A 14414-nucleotide genomic window follows, 5' to 3' on the forward strand; every position below is an offset into this window, starting at 1 on the left:
GCAGGAGCTTCTAAGCTTCACTGCTTCATGCCAGAGACAGTGGGGAATGGGAGCTGGATGATTAAGTTCCTGTAGCTACAGGTTGAAGCCAAGACTCACTTACTTAAGATTTCAGCATCTACATTTCCTTTCAAATATGCTGGAATTTTCGTCATGTTCCAAAAGAAGGTGCAGTTCAGTAAGTCTCCACAACTGAACAGGAATCTAAAGCTTCCTATTTCCTTCAGTTAAAGGTTCTGGCAGCACATGTTGCATATTTTCTTGGTTTTCTTTATATGAAACTCTCCACCCACAGCAACCTTCCTATAGGTTCACCCCTGGGCTCCGGATGAAGTCTGTACAGCATCTCTTCCAGTATTGCCCAATCAAGATACAAAATGCACTGCACACTGAAAAGAATTTCTGTATCAGTGAATCCTTTGTGGCTCCAACCTCTGACACTTGGTCCATGCTCATCTGCAGGAAAATGAGAATACCTGACTATTTCCTTAACTGAGCTAATAAAAATCAACACACTAAAAAGACTAAGGAAATCAGATCTGAACTATCATGGTTTTAACCGGTTGTGATGCTAAGACTAAACACTTAGAAAATAAAGAATACTTGAAATACTTAGAAAATTAAATCCTAGGATGTTTCATGTGCAAAACAGACAAAAAATTCTGTAAGATTAATCTACAATTGCACACATTGTCCTTTTGCAACTGTGCTACCCATAAGCGTCCAGTTGTCCTAACCATATACATGCATATATAACTAATCCTTATGCTTACCTGTATTCACCTCTCTTTATGCATATACTCACCTGCAAAAGATCAAAAAAATAATCTGACATATTAATGAGTCTGCATGGAAATTTTATGCACAAATGTGTATAACGCATTGCTTACTGCAGCTGTACATTTAAGTTTAAACAATTTGTGTATGTATGCAAAGATGATAGAAGACATCTCTTCAGGTTTCTTCAACAACCACAGCAACTGCATTATATGAGAAGAGGGCTACAAATTATTTTAGCCTGTCCCACCCTTGGAAATTCCCAGTTCTTGCACATTAGTGAAGTTGTGAGCTCTGAAGAGGGATGACATTTATGCTTTCCTGGCACAGGATAGCAGGAGAGAAGACAAGTTGAACTTTAAGGGGTAAACCGCCTGTAGATTATTCAATTCTACCTGCATGCAGACAAAGCCAAAATTCTTCTCTTTGATAGTTTTCCTATAAGTAAATGCCATTTTGATTATTTTTCAAAAGCTATCCTACTTAAATTTACTGAACCATTTATCTCATAAGAATTTCATTTTAAAATGGCTGACACATCTGAACAGGCTAAATACAACTCATCACACTGACGTGACTCATAATACTTGTTTAAACTAAAATTTCTTCAGAAGAGGCAAAGGGGGCATAGCACCTGGTAAGAGACTGGCAGAATTGCCTCCAGTATCCTTCAGTTTACATTAGTCTGATGATTTTAGTTAGTTAAACCTGATGGCACCTCTTAGGGTCAATAAATTTAACAATTCTTGCTAGTCACTAAAGAAAAGCTACTTGAATTGTCAAGATGAGAGCAGCATGACAGAGGCTCAACTGCAGAAACTGAGAATGTACTTGTCCTCCCCCTTTGCAATTTACAGACTGAATGGAAGTCTGGGAGCTCTTGATAGAGATAATTCTCCATGAGAAAGTACCTTTTTTTACTACTTAGTTCCTTCCATTTTCATATGAATGTTCCTTTGTATCACCCAGAACAATGACTAACTCCTTTGTAAAATAAAGGTATGGAGGGAAGACTTAATATACAAGTTAAAGTTTTGATAAAGGTCGACATACCAGCTATTTTAGCTACAAGTATCCACGTTATTCACAGACAAGATAAAACAACAATTTTTAAGCTGTGGTCAAGAGGTTCCTGGAAATGATTCACTACAAGCAATACTTAAAACTTTCGAATGAAGAACAGCTGCACAGCATATTCCTGTTCATGTCTGCAGCTTTAAAACTGTGATTTAAAAAACCCACTTCCCCCCTCCCCTGATATTACCATTCAAGCAGTTGTTGTAGTAAGATTACAAACGATACACACTAAGAGAAAGTCTGTGCAAGGCCTTCAACCATTTAAGATCCCTCCCACAGAGATAAATATTACATCGTACAGATGAGTTACTGCCCCAGGCAGAAAGTTAAGAAGTTACAGAAAGGAATAAGTTTAAACAGGAGTGTTGCTATGGAATAGCTTCACATCATGAAATAAGACAAAACATAAAAAGAGTAAGAGTTAGATTTAATGATAAATTAAATTATTACTTAACCCAGCTCTTACACTTCTTTTCCTTCTCATATTAAGGAAAAAATGGGTTTTAGGTAATGGGTAGTATATTTGAACAAAAATATATGCATTGCACAAGGATAAAAGCAACACTGAAATTGCAAAGATTTTCATTTCATGTAAGAAATTAAAATGATGCATTAGTGTAAAAGTTAAATGGGAATATTTTAGTAGTCAAAATAAATATTTAATAAAAACCACACACCCGTGACAAAGTATCAAAACAACAGAACTTAGTATTTTAAAAGTACTATCTACATTTCCTTGTGTTAAACGTTGCTAAATTCAGCGGCTTAACTATTATCACACACTGTCTTCAGCAATCATTGCTTATATTAGTGTTGTAAAAAGTCATGAGAATAGAAATACTGTTCTGATGACAGAAACAGTAAAGCCAGTTTGCCATAAACAAGGAAGAATTTACTACACCAATGAGTCAATCCACAGCCACTGATACAAAGTCGACAAGGACTACTGCATAGCATACTTGTTACTGTACCGGAAATGCATTTATCAGCATTCAGTGAACTGGGAAAAAAGTGAAAAAAACCATCCTTTTTTATATAGTTTTTAAAAAAACAACCAGATGTTTGACAGTTGAAAAAAAAAAAAACACTTTTTCTTTAAAAGTAAAATCATAGTCTAAAGATGTTAAGAGAACCACAAGATTTCTACCAGGTAAAACAGTACAAACCATTAGCATTGTAAATAAAGAACAATTAAAAGGTTGTTGTATCATTCCGTATTTAGAACACAATTGAAAATTTTAGTGTTTTCTTGCATCCTCCTATATACCAGTGGCATTTTGATGACTTTTTGACAAGTTATGGAATCAAATAATGCAAAAGAAAACTTATTTCATGTACAGCAGAGGTCTAGAAAGATTTAAATTGATGATATATAAACTGAAAAATATGTAATGTTAATACAAAGAAAATTATACGGGAGAAAGCAGCAGTGTCTGGCTTATCCCATTAATTCTGCATTCATTTCTTACACCAATACTTTGAAAGTAGCATTCCTGAATATCCCTGACTAGTAATGATTTTTATGAGTGCTATTTTCTCACTGACAGGATTCTGCATTTATGATTATTCTCAATCCTTTATGCTTCAATTCCCATCCATGTCCCACATTATCTTTAAAAGTTGCATTTTCTCACATAAAGCATTGTAATGGCTCTTGCTGCTTCCTCAGTGATAAGCAGTCAAAATTATTTCTATTTTCAAAGCATTGAGAACACTTTCCAGTTGGACCACATATTAAACAATCATTAAAAATAGCATTCTCCCCTTATTCTGTTGTGACATAAGGACTATTCACCATTTAATATACGTTCAATTTCCTCTAGTCGTTTCAAAGCAGCAACTCTCTTTTTTTCAATGTCTTTGATTTCTTGTGTAGATCTTCTAGGAATCTCTTTGTCCATACTGTTTTTCTCTGTTAGTTTCCCATTTTTCGAGTGTCCTTTATTGTTATCAATTGTTGTTTGTGTGGCTTTCTGCTCGTTTTTTACTTCTTTCAAATTCTGAAATGATTTTTTTTTTCCTCCTGCAGCTGCAGTCCCACCTGGTGGAAATGATGACTGTTCTGTAGCGCCGAGTGATGCAATTTTACTTCTAACTATGTTTAGGTGACGCTGAATATACTCTTCATGAGGTGCCAGTGCTAGTGTTTCAACCAGACATTTTTCTGCTTTTATTAAGTCTCGTTCTTCGAAGTAAACCACACAAAGATTGTGTTTCCCCTGCACATTGTTGGGATCCAGTTCCAAAATTTTTTCAAAACACATTTTTGCTCCAACGATATCCTTCTTTTGGTTCATAAGGATATCTCCTTTCAAAATTAGACCTTTGGTATGATCAGGATAGTATCTCAGTAAGTCTTCCAGGATGGGCAAAGCCATCAGTTCTTTTGCTGTCTGAGAATAAAGCAGTGCCAAATTGAACAAAGCACTGCGGAAGTTTGGCTGTAAACTTATGGCTTTCTTCATCCATGCCTCTGCTTCCATATCTTTTTTGTCATCCATTGCCAGCATACCCAAATTGAAGTACCCATTTGCATCCTGTGGTTCTTCTTTCACATAATGTAGCAGCCTTTGCTTAGCTTCAGGTCTAAGCCGAGCTTCACCTAAGTGACAGAAAACACATTTAATTCTAGATTTATTTTCAAGAACTTTAAACCAACCTGTAAAATGCTAATTTTTATGCAAATTAAAATGTAACAAACTTTAACACAACTGTAAAAGGGAAAGGGTTTAAAATACTACTTTTTATTACCACTGTGTAACAGAAAAAGTAAATGATATCTACCTTCTTTAGCGAATGAAACTGCTTACAGTTGACTTGTAGCCAAAGTCAGCATCATTATTTTATTATCTGCTGAACTATATTTAGGTTTGGTGTAACAGATACAAAAGGTGTCTCTACAAATTTAAGAGAAATTATTTTCACATATGACTGAGCAAATAGAACTCAGAGAAAAGGTCAGTTCTGACAAATCAGTTCTTACAAAGGCAAACTTGGAATGGAAGGTCTCATTTTGTTAAAGACAGATTAAAGGAGTTTAAAGACAAAGATCACATACGGTGACCCTGGATGTAGCTAGGCTAAAGTATCTTCTAACACAAAAAAAACCCACCATAAATTTATAACTCGCATATTTTAATTGCATCAGTTAGAAAAACATACAGTAAAATAATCTTATCTGGTAATACCGGGATTAGCCAGACTGGCTTGTAGCCTGCACTATTTTTCTGAATACTCCAGTGAACATATTTAAGGAATTCCAGGCACAGAGTTACTGCAGGATGGGGGGGGCAGGGAGCTGATTTTAACCACCTTCTTTCATCTCCTGAAACAGTGCCATACCTTCCAATATGAATAACTGAATACTAGATAGCTAATGTTTCTGCTTGTTTGAAGCCCCTTATGCTTCTACAGACAAGAAACAAGGCATTTCTTGTGCTACCTAACTTGTAATGTTAGAAGAAATGGAGAAGAATCCATTCGCATCAGCTTCAATGAACTCCATACTATCGCTTTTTTAGGGGTAGTTTGCCAGCCCAACAAAATGAAAACAAGTCTTAAGTGTCACTTGCCAAATCTTATTCAGAAGAGCCTGAAGTTACAAATACCCATACAGCTAGAAGATAAGCATATTAAAAAAAAGCCAAAACCCAACTCATGAAAATCCAACTTGATTCATCCTAATTAGCAGTATTACAGAGGAACCTATGAAAACATTTGCATTTCCTTAGGCTAGATTTAAAGCCCACAGACATCAGCTGTATTTTGTAGCCAATGAAGAATGAAATCAATCAATATAAATGCAAAACTTAAATAATACACATATTTAATATTTTATTTTTTTTTTAGATTTTAAGGCATAGTTCTGAATATGCTTGTGTAACAGTATCCTTTATATGTATAATATACTATACTGTAAAATAACACCTGTAGTAAAGATGCTGATCAACTAAAATATATATGAACACTGCACAAATTCCCTCCACTACCAGTAAATTATAAAGCTATTATAATAAACAATTTCTTCTTTGATGACGCTACAAACTTCTGCTTTCTAAAAATAAAACAGTTCATTAAAAAAAATTAAATAGTATGGATCCTACAAATACAAATATACATTTTTTATATAGGGGGCAACTAACATACCAGATTCCTGCATTAGCAGTGCTGAGTTGAATAATGCCAGTTTGTGTGTAGGGTTGAGTTCTAGTGCTCTGTTGAAATTCTTCAGGGCTTCTGTTGGATCTTTCAGTTCAATGTAAACAATTGCCAAGTTGTACCACAGGTCTGCATTGGTTCTGTCTAGTTCTAGAGCTCTGAGATAAGCTTCCTTAGCTTTCAGAGGTTTGTTCATTTTTAAAAGTAATTCTCCCCTGTGAAGAATCAGATTTAACCTTTATTCATAATATAAAAATAACTGATGTTTTTTCAAAAAGCCTGACTTCCTACAGACAGTAAATGTGAGATAACAGTGCTGGGTTTTTTTTGTTTGTTTTAAAAATAAAAAAATACAGGACCTTTTCTACAAACCATTTGTCCTGGGTTTAACAGTAGCAGTCATTTTTCTCCTTCTTACTAGCTGGTGCAGTGCTGTTTGTTTTGACTTTCAGACTCAGAACAGCGCTGATAACACTGATAGTTTTAATTCTTGCTAAGTAATGTTTCCTCTGATCAAGGACTTTCTGAGTCTCATGCTCTGCCAGAGAGAAGGAGAAGTCAAGAGGAAGCAGAGACAGTACACCTGACCCAACCTAGCCAAAGAGATATTCCATACCACAGCACATCATGCCCAGTTATATAAAGTGGGGGCAGTTAGTCAGAAGGGCTAGCTCGCTGCTCAGGTTGGGCTGGGTATTGGTCAGCGTGTGGTGAGCGGTTGTATTCTCTCCCCTTGTTATTTCCCTTATCATTATTATTATTGGTGTTAGCAGCAGTGGTTTGTGTTATACCTTAGTTACTGGACTGTTCTTATCTCAGCCTGTGGGAGTTACATTCTTTCGATTCTCCGCCCTGTTGCCCGGGGAGCCAGGGGAGGAATGAGGTGGGGGAGGAGTGAGTGAGAGGCTGCATGGTTCTGAGTTACCAGGTGGGCTTAAACTACGACACCATTCCCAAAGCTTTCAGCTCTCAGATGTTTGTACAACTGCATTTGCAGGACAAAAACCAAATGAGTTCCGTATATTGGCTCTGTAATTACACTGCAACAGCTATAGTGCACACCTCTGCATCTCCCTAAATCCCAATGAGAATCACAACTAACAAAGCAGTGAACAGAACTCTCAATAGCCACAGCCACATCACTCTTATCTGTTTAGCTGACATTTATGTGCTGTTCAGCTGTATTTTCTGGATCACATTTAACACAGAATGACAGAAAAAGGTCCATGATTCAGACTAACGAAAGCTGTTTACTTCAAAACTAAACTAAGGGATTGGAAATTCGGGTTTGAGATTCATAAAGAAATCTAGTGGAGGCATCTTGCTACACAATCTTTGAATACACAGTCTATGTGGAAACACACTACTTGAAGCCGGAATTTAAATGAGCAGAGCTTGTAAGGAGTAATTGACTACTGCCCCAAATCTATATCTTTTCCTTTAGAAATTAACAATTCCAGCAGCTAATTCAACTATAAGAACTAAATTCCAGCATAGCACTGCAAATACATAAATGTTTATTCAAGAATGTGTATCTCTAAAATTATAAAAGATACCTGCTGATGTAGGCTTGTTTGAAATCTGGCCTCATACTAATTGCTTGTCGATATAATTGATCCGCTTCTTCGAGGCGAGATTCATTTGCTCGAATTAAGTTTGCAAGATTGATATAAACATTCAGATGGTTAGGAGCAACTCTTGCTGCATACTTTTTACCTGGGATAATCTGTCAAAAAGAATATATGTACCAAACACAGATGAGTAAATATGAAAGACAATTAGTATAAAACACAACACAGCAGTATAAAAAGTAGCCTAAAATATTTTTAACAAAGAAGTTCCAAGTTAGCACTCGTTAGTAATTATAATTGTATAAAACCTACTCTTTTAACAGATAGGTTTCCAAAAACCTTAGCAACTGTGAAGTATACAGCAACACAGATCTTCAGGAAGAAAAAAAAACCAAACAAAAAAAGAATAATGCACATATATATGTACGTATAAGCTAGAAAGAGATTTCTCCTGTGGTGGTAGATAAAATAAAGTTAGTAAGTACCTGTGGCATCAGTGATTTAGCAATCATATATGATTCTTCAGCTTCTTTAGTTTTGTTTAAGTTTTTGTAAGTTCTTCCTACATTCATGTGGGCTCCAATATCATCTTAATAAAGATAAGAATGACATTTCAAATAATTCCATGCACTGAGTATCATGAAAACAAATACCTATGCCTTCACAGTAGAATGAGTTACAGGTATTGCATAAAGACCACCACCACCAAAACAACCAATTCTATATTCTTTTTAATCTTAATTATGAAGCAAATTAATTTAACCATGAACCAAAAATGGATTATAAAGTTACTTGGGAAATGGCAAAATCTTTCAGGTCTTACTTCCATGTATCTATCCCTATTCTCCTGCTATAGTAGAGACATGTTAATTGAAGGATTTCTATTAGGCTTCTAAAAGGAAAAAGGAAAGAATGTGTAGTACAACCTAGAACTTCTTTTGCAACAAGATGTAAAATAAATATGTATTTGATACTATCTAGATTTTTAACCTTTTTATTCACCTCTTCACTTTTAATAAGAAGATTAAATAATTATGTTTCATAAGAAATTACAGTTTAACTCAAAAAGAGTGTCATCTAAATTGTTATTTGGACATAAATAGAACAACAGTTTTAAATGGAGATTACTTCCATCTTTTCATAGATGGAAACTTTTCTGGAGGACTTAAGTTTATTTCCAAAAACTATGGATCAATTAACTTAATGTATGACACTGCTTGATGATCAGCTAGAGAAAAACAGAACACTGAGAAGATTTTAAGTAAGCTAAGAACACACCTAAGAGTGTAGAGACACTGTTCAATGGCAACTAGTCAAAGCTTTTACCTGGCTGCACTTGTGTGGCTTGTATGAAGAACTGCAGTGCTCTTTCAAAGTTCTTTTCATTTTCTAACGCATGCCCCACATTGTTCCATAGTTTTGCATTGTTCTTATTTACCTAAAACCACAAAAAAGGTACCAATGAATAAGATATTAAACTGAAACTACATAACAACTGATTTTCTTTTAACTACATCTTAAAGATGTAAAAATGACAGAACAGGAAATGACAGATTTCATCAAGCTGCTATATGTAAAGAATAAGAAACACAGCATACAGAATGATTACACTGAATTTGTTGCTCAACATCCATTAGTTATTTTCCCCTAGAGACACCAAAAGATTTCAAATTCATTATAATTGTTATGTGATGTTGTATAAACTATCCTATCATGCCATATGCACACTGAAGAAATTATTCTATGAAAACGTTTTTTAGATTTCTGTGCTGAAACATATCATGCTTTCATCCAGATAAGAGAATATATTCAATTGATTTAACACAAGAAAAAACTATCAATCATCTGTTTTGTGCACATGAATCCCCATGTATGCATTGCACTGCTTTTAAAACATACCCAAAAGGAAATAATTAATGTTAATACTGTCTACGTAGAAATAAAAGTGGACAAATAAACATCATTTCTCTCAATTTTTATCACGCATTACTACAGCTTTTTGAGAACAACAGCAACAGAAAATTTTCTTTTAAAATGGAATACAATACCTTTAAAGCCGACATAAACAATGTGTACTCTGACTCCCAATCCCAGTTTCTGTGCAGTGTTTTTAAGGCATGAGTGAACAGTACAGCAGCCAGACAAACCCAAGATATTTTTCTTAGCACACTATTAAATGAAACAAACAAAAGTTTATTATTTTAAATAAACACTATAATATCCTCCAAATAATCCACTGGTCTCATAAGAACATCGTTCTTGACATTCGTTCATGTGAGTGCCAAATGGTTTCTTAGTCATTACTCTTTGTTTACTAAGAATTTGAAATGGAATATAACATAATAAACTCATATTGGTAAAAGCTCTACTGGGAAAGCCTGTTAGAAATATAGTTATTTTATATGAAATTGAGAGATGAGTTAAACCAGTCATAGGTAACATTACCTTACCTTTTATTTGATAATTTCTTCCATCCGTGTGCTACTAAAATGCAGAATCCCATGCTAGGAACATACAACACTCGTTCTGCTACCACAAACCCAACAGGAAAAAAGAGGTTTGATGCAGGAATGAAAGGCAGTACTATTAAGCAGAGTGCCTAGAAAAGAAATGCAAATGAATTAGTAATCAAGATTAGGCAGTGACAAACTGTATCCAAGAAACCAATTATGAAGCAATTAAAAAAAAAATCCCAGAAAAAGATATTAATATCTGTTTTACATTGATGGCAAGTTTTAACCTGCAAATTACACTCTTCTTTACTTAAGGCCTAGACATATGAAAAGAGCAGCTGTATGACAAAACACTAGGATCAAAAGATCAGATTCAAAACTATGTTTTAATAGGAGTTCCACATACAAAAACATTACAGTCTGAACCTTGGACATTATCTTTCCTAACAATTAAAAATTTGTACCAGCTCAGATGATGTACAAAGCAACTAGATATGAAGGGGGGAGGGGATTTAACTGGGCCTGTTAGGGACAAGCCCAAGAGAAACATGCTAGGGCTTGAGGGATGGCGGACTAGGGAGGGTTATCGATCTATTGTTTCATTTGTGCGAAAGGATAGTTTATACCCTGTCCCGCAGGTGACAAAGGGTACTAGGACAAGAGTTAGCAGAGCTAACTCACAGAGCTTCAGGTTAGATTCAAAGTGCGAGGGGGTCGTAGCTGAACTAGTGGGGCATTGTTCTACTATTAACGAAGACCAAAAGGCCTCCCACCTCCCAAGGGTGCCATCAGCGTGCTCTGCTCGCTCCCTGAAATGCCTGTACACCAATGCACGCAGCATGGGGAATAAACAGGAGGAGTTAGAAGTCTGTGTGCAGTCTAAAGGTTATGACCTAGTGGCAATTACAGAGACATGGTGGGACAGCTCACATGACTGGAATGTGCTCATGGATGGCTATGTCCTTTTTAGGAAAGACAGGTCAGCAAAGCGAGGTGGTGGAGTTGCTCTTTATGTGAGAGAGCGACTAGAATGTATTGAGTTCTGTCTAGGGGCAGATGAGGAGAAAGTGGAATGTCTGTGGGTACGAATTAAGGGACAGACTGGTACGGGTGATACAGTTGTGGGAGTCTATTATAGACCTCCTGATCAGGACAAAGGAGTTGATGAGGCTTTCTACAGGCAACTGGAAGTAGCCTTGCGACTACATGCCTTAGTCCTCATGGGGGATTTTAACTACCCTGATATTTGCTGGAAGACTCACACAGCCAATCATTCACAGTCTAGGAGGTTCCTCCAGTGCATTGATAATAACTTCTTAATGCAAATGGTGGACAAACCAACTAGGAGAGGAGAGCTGCTAGATTTAGTACTCACCAACAAGGAGGGTTTGGTTGAAGTGGTGATGGTCAATGGCAGCCTTGGCTGCAGTGACCATGAGATGGTGGAGTTTAGGATCCTGTGTGGGAGGAATAGAATACCTAGCAAGGCCACAGTTCTGGATTTCCAAAGGGCCAACTTTGGCCTGTTCAATCAACTGCTAAGGGAAGTCCCATGGGAAAGGGTACTAGGCGGTAAAGGGGCTCATGATAGTTGGTCAGCATTCAAGGACCACTTCTTCCAAGCTCAGGATCAGAGCATCCCAATGAGTAGGAAATCAAGTAAGGGATCTAGGAGACCAGCGTGGTTAAACAAGGAGCTGCTGGGCAAACTCAAGTGGAAAAGGAGAATCTATGGATTATGGAAAGAGGGGCTGGCCACTTGGGAGGAATATAGGACAGTTGTTAGAGGATGTAGGGAGGCAATTAGGACAGCTAAGGCCTCCTTGGAAATTAATCTTGCTAGTCGGATTAAGGACAATAGAAAGGGCTTCTTCAAATACATAGCAAACAAAACTAACACAAGAGGCAATATAGGCCCGCTGTTGAACGAGGTGGGTGCCCTGGAGACAGAGGTTATAAGGAAGGCAGAGGTGCTGAATGCTTTCTTTGCCTCTGTCTTTACTCCTGCAGACTCTCCCCAGGGGCTCCAGATTCCTGTAGCCCCAGAAGGAGTCAGGACAAAGGAGGAGTTTGCTTTGGTAGATGAGGATTGGGTTAGGGATCAGCTACGCAATCTGGACATCTATAAATCAATGGGTCCAAATGGAATGCACCCACGGGTGCCGAGGGAGCTGGCAGAGGTCATTGCTAGGCCACTCTCCATAATCTTTGGTAAATTGTGGGAAACTGGAGAGGTGCCTGAGGATTGGAAGATGGCAAATGTCACACCATTCTATAAGAAAGGCAAGAAGGATGACCTGGGTAATTATAGACCAGTCAGGCTTACCTCCGTCCCTAGAAAGGTGATGGAACAACTTATTCTTGACACCATCTCTAGGCATATCAAGGATAAGGGGGTTATTAAGAACAGCCAACATGGTTTTATGAAGGGGAAGTCATGTTTGACCAACCTTATAGCCTTCTATGAGGAAGTGACTAGGTGGAGGGATGATGGTAGAGCGGTAGATGTGGTTTTTCTTGATTTCAGTAAGGCATTTGATACTGTCTCCCACAGCATTCTCATAGATAAGCTAAGAAAGTGTGGGCTTGACAATCAGGTAGTGAGGTGGATCAAGAACTGGTTGAAAGGAAGAAGGCAGAGAGTTGTGGTCAATGGCACAGAATCTAGCTGGAGGTCTGTGACTAGTGGAGTCCCTCAGGGGTCGGTGCTGGGACCAGTGCTGTTTAATATTTTCATCAACGACCTGGATGAGGGAACTGAGTGTACCCTCAGCAAGTTCACTGGTGACACTAAACTGGGAGGAGTGGCTGACGCACCAGAAGGCTGTGTTGCCATTCAGCGAGACCTGGACAGGCTGGAGAGTTGGGCAGGGAGAAACTTCATGAAATTCAACAAGGGCAAGTGTAGAGTCTTGCATCTGGGGAAGAACAACTCCATGTACCAGTACAGGTTGGGGGTTGACCTGCTGGAAAGGAGTGAAGGGGAAAGGGACCTGGGGGTCTTGGTGGACAGGAGAATGACCATGAGCCAGCAATGTGCCCTTGTGGCCAAGAAGGCAAATGGCATCCTAGGGTGCATTAGAAAGGGTGTGGTTTGTAGGGCAAGAGAGGTTCTCCTCCCCCTCTACTCTGCCTTGGTGAGACTGCATCTGCAATATTGCGTCCAGTTCTGGGCCCCCCAGTTCAAGAAGGACAGAGAATTGCTTGAAAGAGTCCAGCGGAGAGCCACAAAGATGATGAAGGATGATGAGTGGAACACCTCCCTTATGAGGAGAGGCTGAGGGAGCTGGGTCTCTTTAGCTTGGAGAAGAGGAGACTGAGGGGTGACCTCATCAGTGTTTACAAATATGTAAAGGGTGGATGTCAGGATGATGGAGCTAGACTTTTTTCAGTGATATCCAGTGGTAGGACAAGGGGCAATGGGTGTAAGCTGGAGCATAGGAGGTTCCATGTTAACATCAGGAAGAACTTCTTTACTGTAAGAGTGACAGAGCACTGGAACAGGTTGCCCAAGGAGATTGTGGAGTCTCCTACGTTGGAGATATTCAAGGCCCGCCTGGACAAGTTCCTGTGTGATGTACTCTAGGTTACCCTGCTCTTGCAGGGGGGTTGGACTAGATGATCTTTTGAGGTCCCTTCCAACCCTTGGGATTCTGTGATTTTTCTAATATAATGAAGTCCATTTTTAGTTTCTGTAAAAAATGTGAGTAACAAAAATCAGCATCATCACTGAATAAACATCTGTTTAGACAGTGCAGTAAGGCCATCCTGAAATACTTAAAATGACAATGAACCTAAGAACCAGGTAACTGCAGCTTTTAGGTTGGTGACAGATACCACGACAAAAAGTGTATTAAAAGAGGGAAATCCATCTGCTGCAAAGGAATTGGACATGATCACTTGCCTTAAGCCCTAGGCGACTGTTATACAGCAGCTTTACAATCTCTGGTACCAGAAAAGACTAATTATTTCAAAATATCTGGCCTTCAAGTTACAAAAAACATAACCCCTAGAGGAATCAGATGTTTCTTTGAAGAAAGAATAATTTTCTACAAATTTTAAATACAACGGGCTATCACCTTATGTCTAGATTTAAACGCAACTGTAAGTGCTTTTTCTCTGCTAATATAGTTAACACACCCAGTCTAAAGGTCAATCTAGGATTTCATGTCTAAAAAATGCAACACTGATTTAAAATTTCTCTAAGGTTTTAGCTCATATTTCAAAGGGCAAAAAACAAGGGCATAGATCATCAACACAACTCAGCTAATCCACAGCAATTCATTAAGTTACAAAACTTTTGCATCTCCCAGTAAAGTGTACGTCCTCTAAGACTGTATTGGGGGAGAACTGTGGAACGTCCACTAGCACCAGAAAG

General features: G+C 37.9%; 1 protein-coding gene across 2 annotated transcripts in view; it reads right to left on the reverse strand.

Moving 5' to 3' along the window:
• Nucleotides 1-2260: 2260 nt before the first annotated feature.
• The window catches only part of TMTC3 (transmembrane O-mannosyltransferase targeting cadherins 3), a 33212-nt gene continuing 21058 nt past the window's right edge, over nt 2261-14414 (reverse strand). For both annotated transcript variants that reach the window (XM_034063136.1, XM_034063135.1), the window contains exons 10-16: nt 10034-10182; nt 9632-9752; nt 8910-9021; nt 8069-8172; nt 7569-7738; nt 6001-6227; nt 2261-4456 (exon numbers count right to left, since the gene is read on the reverse strand). In XM_034063136.1, coding sequence (XP_033919027.1) covers nt 3642-4456; nt 6001-6227; nt 7569-7738; nt 8069-8172; nt 8910-9021; nt 9632-9752; nt 10034-10182 — 1698 coding nt within the window. In that variant the 3' untranslated portion in view covers nt 2261-3641. The remainder of the gene's footprint in view (nt 4457-6000; nt 6228-7568; nt 7739-8068; nt 8173-8909; nt 9022-9631; nt 9753-10033; nt 10183-14414) is intronic.

Source organism: Melopsittacus undulatus, chromosome 5 (genome assembly GCF_012275295.1).
Source record: "Melopsittacus undulatus isolate bMelUnd1 chromosome 5, bMelUnd1.mat.Z, whole genome shotgun sequence".
NCBI classification, from domain to species: Eukaryota; Metazoa; Chordata; class Aves; order Psittaciformes; family Psittaculidae; genus Melopsittacus; species Melopsittacus undulatus.